Source organism: Myxocyprinus asiaticus, chromosome 36 (genome assembly GCF_019703515.2).
Source record: "Myxocyprinus asiaticus isolate MX2 ecotype Aquarium Trade chromosome 36, UBuf_Myxa_2, whole genome shotgun sequence".
NCBI classification, from domain to species: Eukaryota; Metazoa; Chordata; class Actinopteri; order Cypriniformes; family Catostomidae; genus Myxocyprinus; species Myxocyprinus asiaticus.
The window spans coordinates 3,276,214-3,288,574 of NC_059379.1; the positions used below are offsets into that span (position 1 = coordinate 3,276,214).

Genomic DNA, 12,361 nt, shown 5'->3' on the forward strand with positions numbered 1-12,361 from the left:
AATACACGAGTTTCACAATTTGAGTTGAATTACTGAAATAAATGAACTTTTCCACGACATTCTAATTTATTGAGATGCACCTGTAAATCAAGTCTTGACTATAAGTAATACGATTATAAGTTAACTGACCTCTCCAATAATTGTCCAACTTTCTCTTCCAAAAACCTTACAGAATATCAAAAATGCACAGTTAGTTCAATAAATAATATTACAATTAACTATGTGTTTATTGCTGCAGTACCTATAATGACAGACAGGTGTATTGCTCACTTTATTGTGTATAATTTATTTTAAATTGGAATAGTAGTTTTGTTTACTGTAAACAGTTCACCGTTTAGACACTGTAAAGTAATTAAGAAACAGTTCTTGCGTAGACTACGTTGACTATTGGATGGAGATGCACCACACAAAATAAGTATTTTAATGTAAATTCTATTAATCAAAATGAATTGTAATTACAGTATCGAGGAAAATAATCAACAGTTATGAATCATGCAATCTACACCATCTTACAGTACAGGCCAAAATCCTCTTGAAATTTAATGAAGGCCTTGATCAGATCCTTTTATCAGGTCATGCTATATTGTTTTAACTTAAAGTATATGTAGTTTGATCAAGTTTAATTTCTCAAGAATTCAAGTAGTCAAAAATATTTGTGTGTTTGTGTTCATGAGATCTCCCCAGGCCGAGGAAGAGATTGACGGAGTTGTTGATGAAGGCGATGAATGGCGGAGGAGACGGACAAGTTGAGAACAGCTGGGGCTTCCGTTTCTGTCGCAGTCCTGTGGAGGTTCTTTCAGGAGCTGATGGGAAAAGAGCCGCAGGAATCCGATTGGCTTTAACTAGGCTTGAGGTAAGATCAACAGAATGATTTATGAATGTGAAAGCACAGGGATGTGTTTAATATAGAGGAAACATCTCCAGTTGTTGAGTTCTGGAGTTTGCATTTCTTTTTTGTGTTGTAATAAGTGGCGAAAAAGGAAATTCTGATTCAGACCAATTCGCTAATTAATTATTAATTCCGATTTGTGCACCGTTTTGACCTATTCGTCGACAAATCAGATATAACTATAGTTTACATGCATGTTTTTCTCTCGCTGAGATATGTTTCAAGCAGAGAACTAGAACTAGAAAAAACTATATTCACTATAGAGATTTCCATGATTTTTAACTTTTAAATGCAACTCTCTTTCTGGAAAGACGATGCTAGACCAAACACATTTCTGACCCCTATAAACATTACAAAGAGTAATAAGTACTATAAATAAACAATAAAATAATACAACCAATACAAAACGGGGGCCTGGGTAGCTCAGTGGTAAAATACACTGGCTACCACCCCTGGAGTTCGCTAGCTCGCTAGTTTGAATCCCAGGGTGTGCTGAGTGACTCCAGCCAGGTCTCCTAAGCAACCAAATTGGCCCGGTTGCTAGGGAGGGTAGAGTCACATGGGGTAAACTCCTCGTGTCGCTATAATGTGGTTCGCTCTCGGTGGGGCGCGTGGTGAGTTGAGCGTGGTTGCCGCGGTGGATGGCGTGAAGCCTCCACACGCGCTATGTCTCCGTGGCAACGCACTCAACAAGCCACGTGATAAGATGCGCGCGTTGATGGTCTCAGACGCGGAGGCAACTGGGATTCGTCCTCCGCCACCCGGACTGAGGCGAATCACTACGCATCCACGAGGACTTAAAAAGCACATTGGGAATTGGGCATTCCAAATTGGGAGAAAAAGGGGAAAAAATAAAAAAAAAAATACAAAAATAAAGAGTAAACTCAAAACAACAGCAAAGGATAAAAACACTAAAATCTAAAACTAAGCAGAGCACTGCAGTAAGGTGCAATAAAGTGCAATAAATTACAATAAAACAATACAACCGTAGAATCTCAAATTAGCAATGGTAAAACAATGCAAATGAGTGAGTATAAATAAATAAATAAATATGAGTATAATTATGGGTATAAATATTCAAGTGCTACTGCACATAAGAGACCGTAATGTATGAGTGTTATTACACATAAAAGAGTCTCAGATGTATGAGTGTTATTGCACATTAGAAAAGTTTTTGAGTCTTACAGCTTCTAGGAAGAAGCTGTTTCTGAGCCTGGTTATTCTGGCCCTAAAGCTGCGCAGCCTTCTACATGAGGGAAGGGGGGTAAACAGTCCATGAGCAGGGTGGAAAGAGTCTCATGATACGGTCAGCCCTTTTCCTACATCTGCTGGTGTAAATGTTCTCAATTGTTGGAAAACTGCAGCCAGTGATCCTCTGTGCAGACTTGCTGCCTACATGCTGCAGAGCCTTCCTGTCTGCAGCAGAGCAGTTTCCGTACCACACGGTGACACATGATGTAAGGATGCTCTCCACTACGCACCTGTAGAAGGATGTGAGGACTGTGGTACCTAGGCCAGCCCACTTGAGCCTCCTCAGGAAGTACATTTGTTGATGGGCCTTCTTTATTAAGTGTGCCAGGTGAGGTCGTTTTTGATTTGTATCCCCAGGTATTTGAAGCTGGGGATGACCTCGACAGCTGTTCCTCTGATGTAAAGAGGGGTGGGAAGGCTCCTAGTGACTTTCCTGAAATCCACAATCATTTCCTTTGTTTTCTTCACATTGTTGCAGAGGTGTTGGCTCTGCACCAAGCCTCCAGTTGTTCCGCCTCCAGCCTGTACTCTGTCTCATCGATACTGCTGTATCATCCACAAACTGCAATGTGGGTACTCGGGAATGTAGCTGAGCAGTCGTAGGTCAGCAAAGAATATAGCAGGGGGCTCAGGACACATCCCTGAGGAGAGCCAGTGTTGAGGATGATGGGGGAGGAAATGATGTTGTGGATTCTGAGAGTCCGTCTCCTATTTGTTGAGAAGTCCAGTACCCAATTACATAATGATGGACTCAGCCCAAGTGTCTCTAGCTTGTGTATCAGTGTTTGAGGTAATATGATTGTATTAAAAGCGGAGCTGAAATCTAAGAAGAGCAGTCTAATATAAGAGTCCCTGCTCTCCAAGTGGGTGAAGGCCAGATGTACAACATATGAGATGGCTTCTGCAGTTGATCTGTTCCTCCTATATGCATACTGATGGAGGTCGATGCTGGGGTTAATTTTACTTTTTATATAGTCCATGTTCAGCCTCTGAAAGCACTTCATGACTATCGGAGTTAGTGCTATAGGGCGATAGTCATTCAGGTCTGACACTGCTGTGGTCTTTGGAACAGGGATGATGATGGCAGATTTGAAGCATGGTGGTACCTTTGCTTGGGAGATTGAGATATTGAAGATGTCAGTCAATACCTCTATGAGCTGGTGTGCATAGTCTTTCAGGACCTGCAGCCTTGTCAGGCTTGATTTTCAGAAGGGACCTCCTGTCATCCTCTGTAGTTATGCTAGGGGGCTGCTCACCCGGTGTTAGGATGAGTCTGGTGCTAGGAGAAGTTTTGAAGGCTTCAAAACGAGCATAAAAGGTGTTGAGAGCATCGGGAAGAGACGGGTCCTGGGGCATTCAGTGTCTCTTCTGTTGTAGTCTGTGATGGTCTTGATGCCTGCCCACATGCTCCGGGGGTCATTGGTGGAGAAATGACCCTGTATTTTTAGAGTGTATGCAACTTTGGCTCTTTTTACGCCTTCTTGCTGCTCTTAGCGCAACTACATCGTTAGACCTGAACGCAGAGTCTCCCGGGCTCTCAGAAGAGATCTGACCTAAGCATTCAACCAGGGTTTCTGATTAGGGTGGATAGTAATTGCACTTACTAATGTAGCTGGTGACAGTTGATGCATATTCCTCCAGATCCACCTCTCCAGCGTATGTTGCTGCTTCCATGAAAACCTGCCAGTCAGTGCAAGCAAAGCATTCCTGAAACACAGAGCTAGCGTCATTGGGCCACACATTGGGCCATTTCATCACATTCCCAGTGGGTCAGAAGTTTACATACACTGTGTTAGTATTTGGTAGCATTGCCTTTTGAATGGTTTAACTTGGGTCAGACGTTTTGGGTAGCCTTCCACAAGCTTCTCACAATAAGTTGCTGGAATTTTGGCCCATTCCTCCAGACAGAACTGGTGTAACTGAGTCAGGTTTGTAGGCCTCCTTGCTCGCACACACTTTTTCAGTTTCGATCGGATTGAGGTCAAGGCTTTGTGATGGCCACTTCAAAACCTTGACTTTGTTGTCCTTAAGCCATTTTGCCACAACTTTACAGGTATGCTTGGGTCATTGTCCATTTGGAAGACCCATTTGCGACCCAGCTTTAACTTCCTGGCTGATGTCTTGATGTTGCTTCAATATAGCCACATAATTTTTCTTCCTCATGATGCCTTCTATTTTGTGAAGTACACCAGTCCATCCTGCAGCAAAGCACCCCCACAACATGATGCTGCCACCCCCATGCTTCACGGTTGGGATGGTGTTATTCGGCTTGCAAGCCTCACCCTTTTTCCTCCAAACATAACGATGGTCATTATGGCCAAACAGTTCAATTTTTTTTTTCATTAGACCAGAGACATTTCTCCAAAAAGTAAGATCTTTGTCCCCATGTGCACTAGCAAGCTTTAGTCTTGCTTTTTTATGGCGGTTTTGGAGCATTGGCTTCTTCCTTGCTGAGCAGCCTTTCAGGTTATGTTGATAGAGGACTCGTTTTACTGTGGATATAGATACTTGTCTACCGGTTTCCTCCAGCATCTTCACAAGGTCCTTTGCTGTTTTTCTGTGATTGATTTGCACTTTTCACACCAAACTACGTTCATCTCTAGGAGACAGAATGCATCTCCTTCCTGAGCGGTATGATGGCTGCGTGGTCCCATGGCATTTATACTTGCATACTAGCCACAGATAAACATGGTACCTTTAGTTTGGAAATTGCTCCCAAGGATGTGGAGGTCCACGATTGTTTTCTGAGGTCTTGGCTGATTTCTTTTGATTTTCTCATAAAGAGGCACTGAGTGTGAAGGTAGGCCTTAAAATACATCCACAGGTACAACTCCAATTCAGTACACCACCTATCAGAAGCTAACTGGTTAACTGTCTAAAGGCTTGACATCATATTCTGGAATTTTCCAAGCTGCTTAAAGGCACAGTTAACTTAATGATTGTAAACTTCTGACCTACTAGAATTGTGATATAGTCAATTAAAAGTGAAACAATCTGTCTGTAAAAAATTGTTGGAAAAATTACTCATGTCATGCACAAAGTTGATGTCCTAAACGACTTGCTAAAACTATAGTTTGCTAATATGAAATCTGTGGAGTGGTTAAAAAATGTGTTTTAATGACTTCAACCTAAGTGTATGTAAACTCCTGACTTCAACTGTAAGTTTAAACTTTCCACCCTGTGAATCCACTGATATCTTTTATTTACAGATGAATGCATGCACCCCCTTTATCCATGAGTATATTAACAATATTGATGTTTCTGGGCGTGACCTCTGTGTGTGTTTTCAGGGGTCAGGGGAGGTTGCACGGGCAGTGCCTACAGGTCAACTTGAGGATCTGGAGTGTGGTTTGATCATCAGCAGTATCGGTTATAAGACAATTCCCATCGACCCTGATGTGCCCTTTGACCCCCGACGAGCCATCATACCCAATGACATGGGAAGAGTTCAGGACACAACGGGTGAGAGGAGTGTGAGAATTTGTGTGTGGCCTCTTCTCCTGAGACTCCCTACCAGGAACCACTAATTGCTGCCTCGTAGTCTTCATGGGCGGTTTCTTTTTTCAAGCTCAGAAGTCATAATTACTTAGTGATTTCATTGATTTTGGTCAGAATAAAATGGAGATGTACATGTCATACCTTGTATTTTCAATGTACACTTTAATTTATGAGTAATAGATTACTTTTTTTTTTTTTTTTTTGCGTTATGGTACCCGACTACAAAATTACTCGATAATGCTCCTGCCTAATAATAACAGGCTGACTGGAAATGATCCTGCTCATTACATTTTTGCCTACCAAATAAATAAATAAAAGTACTTGAAATATTGATTTGCATTGAAATTACATTATTATATGAAAAGAAAGAAATCGTGGCTTCTCCAGAAACGGCTAAATTCCACCTCTGGTTTCAATTTTGAGTTTTGTTGGTGTTCATTTTGCGAAAATTACCTTCTGACTGCTCGTTATCCTACTTATTACTCGACTAATTGCCAAATAAAGAAATGGACATGAAATGTTGATTTGTTGAAATCATGTTATTATAGGAGAAGAAAGAGACCACATAGTCTCCAGAAACGGATGAATTCATCCTCTGGTTTGCAATTTGAATTTTGTTTGTTTTTATTTTGCCAAATAAATAAATAAATAAATGGACATTTAATGTTTATTAGAGTTGAAATTATTAAAATGTATTAGCTCACTTTAAGAGATCGCAGAGTGATGCGAGAAGTAGAAAGATTGACTCGCAATAACTGGATGACCGTGCGGTCATTATTTAGAAATATCTGACCACTGGATTGCACGATTGACCAATCAGTATTGAGTATTCTAGAGAATCGTGTTATATTTGCAATTAATTGCAATTTTATTATATTTATTAATCGATATGTCATATATTTAATTCAATTAAAATGTTTAACCGATTGACAGCCCTTTGTGTGTGTGTGTTGAGAGTTCGGATGTGTATCCTTAATAGTGTGTTTCATTTTTGGCAGGTCTGTACTGCAGCGGCTGGGTCAAGCGAGGACCGACTGGTGTGATCGCCACCACCATGAACGACAGTTTTGATACAGCACGTGTTTTATTGCAGGATATAGAGGCAGGCAAGCTGGACGTGTCAATCAACAAACTGGGTGCACAGGCGATCGCTGCCCTTCTACAAACACGAGGTCACACTTTTATCAAAAACTATAATATACCCTCTATAAAAATTTCACATCCAATATTTTTCCATTTACACTCCCCACACCCACATTCCTGTGCTGTTTTATGATTCTGTGGGAATTGTGCACCATGGTACTAAACCACAGGCTTGAAACAAGTTTTGGCATGCAAATGGAATATTTATTTAATTGCATTGGGGGAAAAAATCATCATGGGAATATCTGTGTCTCAATAGGTGTGAAAACAGTGTTATTTTCAGAATGGGAGAAGATTGACGCAGAAGAGGAGAGTAGAGGCAAGTCCCTCGGAAAACCCAGGGAAAAACTACTGGATGTGGAGGAGATGTTGAAACTTGCCTGGTCCTAAGTTTAACAGCCCAGGAACTCAATAAGATTGTGTAAATCTTGCTGAAACGCTGCCCAGAATAATAAACACAGAAGACCAGTGTGCCAGAGTTCCTTGATTACAGACTGTGGAGGGCCTGAATCCAATGGCAGCGCGATCAAAAATCCAGCTTGTTGAGGTGGTAAAAATGTTTTTGAAATGTTAATGGATAGTTCACCCAAATTGTAAATTCTGTTACCATTTACTCACCCTCATGTCATTCCAAACCCAAAAAAGGAACACAAAAGTAGGAGTTTAGCAGAATGTTCATGGCGCTCTTTGCTATACAATGAAAGGATACAGGGGATGTTGAGCTACAAAAAGTAAAACAAAATCAACATAAAGGCACCATTAAAGTAGTCCATGTGATTCATGTGCTGTATTCCAAGTCTTCTGAAGCCATTAGATAGCTTTGTGTGAGGAAAAGACTGAAATTTAAGTTGTTTAATCGGGTAGTGAATCCGTCTGGCTGATAACATGACAAAAGGATTGGTGTGTTCACCAAAATCATATTTCCTTTATAGTACTTTGCCACTAAAAACAGTTTTTGTTTGCTATTTTGCAATTAAAATCAGTTTTTGTTTATTACTTTGCCAATAAATCTGTTTTTGTTTGCTACTTCACTACCAAAATCAGTTTTTTTGCTACTTTGCCACTGAAATCTGTTTTTGTTTGCTGCTTTACAACCAAAATCAGATTTTGTTTGCCAATATGCCACTTTAATCAGTTTTTGTTTGCTACTTTACAACCAAAATCAGTTTTTCTTTGCTACTTTACTACCAAAATAAGTATTTGTTTGCTACTTTGCCACTGAAATCTGTTTTTGTTTGCTGCTTTACAACCAAAATCAGATTTTGTTTGCCAATATGCCACTTTAATCAGTTTTTGTTTGCTACTTTACAACCAAAATCAGTTTTTCTTTGCTACTTTACTACCAAAATAAGTATTTGTTTGCTACTTTGCCACTGAAATCTGTTTTTGTTTGCGACTTTACAATCAAAATCAGTTTTTGTTTCCAATGCCACTTAAATCAGTTTTTGTTTACTACTATGTAACCAAAATATGTTTTTGTTTGCTACTTTGCCACTTAAATCAGATTTTGTTTGCTACTTTGCCACTTAAATTAGTTTTTGTTTGCTACTTTGCCACTTAAATCAGATTTTGTTTGCTACTTTGCCACTTAAATTAGTTTTTGTTTAATACTTTGCCACTTAAATCAGATTTTGTTTGCTGCTTTGCCACTTAAATTAGTTTTTGTTTGCTACTTTGCCACTTAAATCAGATTTTGTTTGCTGCTTTGCCACTTAAATTAGTTTTTGTTTGCTACTTTGCCACTTAAATCAGATTTTGTTTGCTGCTTTGCCACTTAAATTAGTTTTTGTTTAATACTTTGCCACTTAAATTAGTTTTTGTTTAATACTTTGCCACTTAAATCAGATTTTGTTTGCTGCTTTGCCACTTAAATTAGTTTTTGTTTGCTACTTTGCCACTTAAATCAGATTTTGTTTGCTGCTTTGCCACTTAAATTAGTTTTTGTTTGCTACTTTGCCACTTAAATCAGATTTTGTTTGCTGCTTTGCCACTTAAATTAGTTTTTGTTTAATACTTTGCCACTTAAATTAGTTTTTGTTTGCTACTTTGCCACTTAAATTAGTTTTTGTTTGCTACTTTGCCACTTAAATTAGTTTTTGTTTAATACTTTGCCACTTAAATCAGATTTTGTTTGCTACTTTGCCACTTAAATTAGTTTTTGTTTAATACTTTGCCACTTAAATCAGATTTTGTTTGCTGCTTTGCCACTTAAATTAGTTTTTGTTTAATACTTTGCCACTTAAATCAGATTTTGTTTGCTGCTTTGTCACTTAAATTAGTTTTTGTTTAATACTTTGCCACTTAAATCAGTTTTTTTTGCTACTTTGCCACTGAAATCTGTTTTTGTTTGCCAATATGCCACTTTAATCAGTAGTCGTTTGCTACTTTACTACCAAAATCAGTTTTTCTTTGCTAATATGCCACTTTAATCAGTTTTCGTTTGCAACTTTACTAACACAATCTGTTTTTGTTTACTACTTTTCCACTTAAATCAGTTTTTGTTTGTTACCAAACTTTAAGTCTGAATTAAACTTTATTCCCTGAAAGTCTTCCCCTCATCTGTAGATATCAAATCTCATTTGCCTTTAGACGCATCTGTTTGATAGACATGAAAGTAAGTAAATCATGCCAGTATTTTCAATTAAGGGTGAACTATTACTGGTAACACGGGTTGTAACGTCAGTTAACTACATTCGTTAAATGAACAGTACTTTATTAATCTTGGTTAATGTTAGTTACAACATTTTAAAATTAAAAATGACCTAAAATATGAACTAACAACGAGTAATTGTATTTTTATAAACTAAAATTAACAGAAAAAGAAAAGTAGTTTTAGTGTCCAGTTAGATATCAATGCAATGACTAAACTATGATGTCATGACTTACACTTATGATTATCACTACTGTTTACTGAAAGTACTACTGGCACCATGATGAATGCTTAAAATGAAGTTGGACCAGTTGCTGTAATGGTAGTTTACATATGCCTCTTTCCGTTGTGTTGACTTCTTGTCATTTGTCCAGAATAAACAAAAATGTGTGTTGTGAAATTGTATGAATGGAAACAGACTGAAGCTTAAATGATATGAAACATGTTTTTACATAATGAATAAGCAATGGTGTAAATAAACCTCAATAGGGTGATCAGGCTTTGCGTCATCCTGAAGAGGGGATTATTTTGATATTATTTCGATAATGACCAACGGACAGCAAATTATCCTGCTTGTTACACAGCTATCTACCAATTAAATAAACATGGACATGAAGTATTGATTTGAGTTTAAGTTATTTTATTACAAAAGAAGAAACTTAAACAGCGATGTAGGAAATTGATTGCTTGGAATGACGGTCATTTATACAGTTTAGCGGTCATTACATGAAAATATTAGCAATTGTCAAATGCTGCGATTGTCCAATCAGAGAGCATAATAACATACTTTTTTTTTTTTTTATCAGTTTTGTAGATTTTACAATGGGTAAGGCACAACGCAAAGCGGTTTTATATTATTTAATATTTTTGTGTATATGCTGTTTCCTGCTAGATTTGTGTTTTCAGACTGACTTTTCATGTTAAGATTACTTAGTTAGCACTGTCCCTGACCTTTGACCTCTATCTGTATAAATGGATATGTATTTCTTTAATAAAGTTAATACAAAACGATTGCAGATACAGGCAAAAAAGACTTTAGACTGAACTCATTATAAGATTTTTCATGGAGACTAACAGCCTCTACAGTACAGTTTTGTTCAGTGCTGAGCTGTGTGTACAGTGTAACAGTATAATTCTAAAAACACATTCCACTAAATGTGTAATCTAAAACTCTCAGGACTGGACCCAGATGTGTTCTGAGTGTGTGGGTGAATTCAGACTGAAACAAACCTTTGTTCATGAATTGTCCAGACCATGTAGCCTTGACATCAGTTAGTTTCAACTTTGAGTCTCAAAATGGTGAAATAACAACAGTCTGGCTAATTACTTGACATAAGGACTAGACCACTGTTTATCATTTTAATCACCAAAATCATATTTCCTATATATTACTTTGCCACCAATTTATGTATTTTTTGCCACTGAAATTGCTAATGAAATTAGTTTGTTTGCTACATTGCTACTGAAGTTAGTTTTTGTTTGCTACTTTGCCGCTGAACTTAGTTTTGGTTTTCTGCTTTGCCATTTAAACTAGTTTTTGTTTGCTACCCGTCCATTGCAATTCGTTTGTTTGGTACTTCGCCACCAATATGAGTTTTTGTTTGCCACTTTGCAAACTGAAATTAGTTTTTGTTTGTCATTTTGCCACTGAAATTAGTTTGTTTGTACATTGCCAATGAAGCTGGTCATTGTTTGCAATGCACTTTGCCACTGAAATTAGTTTGTTTGCTTCTTTTAGTTTTTGTTTGCTACTCTGCCACCAACATTTTTGTTTTTTGCTACTTTGCCACTGAAGTTAGTTTTTGTTTGCTATATTTCCGCTGAACTTAGTTTTTGTTTGCTACTCTGCCACCAAAATAATATATATATATATATATATATATTATTTTGCTACTTTGCCACCAAATTGATTGTTTTTGCTACTTTTCCACTAAAGTTAGTTTTTGTTTGCTACTTTGCCGCTGAACTTAGTTTTGTTTTCTACTTTGCCATTTAAACTAGTTTTTGTTTGCTACCCGTCCATTGCAATTTGTTTGTTTGGTACTTTGCCACCAATATGAGTTTTTGTTTGCCACTTTGCCAACTGAAATGAGTTTTTGTTTGTCATTTTGCCACTGAAATTAGTTTGTTTGTACATTGCCAATGAAGCTGGTCATTGTTTGCCATGCACTTTGCCACTGAAATTAGTTTTTGTTTGTCATTTTGCCACTGAAATTAGTTTTGCTTCTTTTAGTTTTTGTTTGCTACTCTGCCACCAAAATATGTATTTTTTGCTACTTTGCCACCAAATTGATTGTTTTTGCTACTGAAATTAATTTGGTTTTGCCACTGAAGTTAGTTTTTGTTTGCTACTTTGCCACTGAAATCATTTTTTGTTTGCTGCTTTGTTACTGAAATTAATTTGGTTCTACTTCACTACCAACTTAATTTTTGTTTGCTACATTTCCACTGAAATAAGTGTTTGCTACTTTGAAACTGAAATTAGTTTGTTTGCTGCTTGACATTAAAATTAGTTTGTTTGCTACTTGTCTACTGAAATCAGAATTCTTTGCTACATTAGCAATTCAATTAGTTTTTGTTTGCCAAAATCAGTTTTTATTTGCTACTTTCCCACTGAAGAGTTTTTGTTTGCTTTTTTGTTTTGCTACATTGCCACTAAAATCAGTTTGTTTGCTATTTGCCACCAAAATTAGTTTGTTTGCTGCTTGACACTGAAATTTGTTTATGAAATGAGTTCATTTGCTACAGTACATTGCCAAAGAAGTAAGTTTGTTTGCCACTTTGCCAACCAATAAATTTTTTTTGCTACTTTGCCACTGAAATTAATTTTTATAGCTACTTTGCCACCAAAATTAGTTTTTGTTTGTAATACCTTGCAACAGAAATCACTCCACTTTCTCAAACACTACAACAGGCACAACTTCACTCTC

At 37.5% G+C, this 12,361-nt stretch overlaps 1 protein-coding gene across 2 annotated transcripts in view; it reads left to right on the top strand.

Moving 5' to 3' along the window:
* fdxr (ferredoxin reductase) overlaps positions 1 to 9,923 on the top strand; it is a 37,467-nt gene extending 27,544 nt beyond the window's left edge. For both annotated transcript variants that reach the window (XM_051674905.1, XM_051674906.1), the window contains 4 exons: positions 675 to 853; positions 5,431 to 5,602; positions 6,637 to 6,810; positions 7,041 to 9,923. In XM_051674905.1, the coding sequence (XP_051530865.1) occupies positions 675 to 853; positions 5,431 to 5,602; positions 6,637 to 6,810; positions 7,041 to 7,171 (656 nt within the window). In that variant the 3' untranslated portion in view covers positions 7,172 to 9,923. The remainder of the gene's footprint in view (positions 1 to 674; positions 854 to 5,430; positions 5,603 to 6,636; positions 6,811 to 7,040) is intronic.
* The last annotated feature ends 2,438 nt before the right edge of the window (positions 9,924 to 12,361 follow it).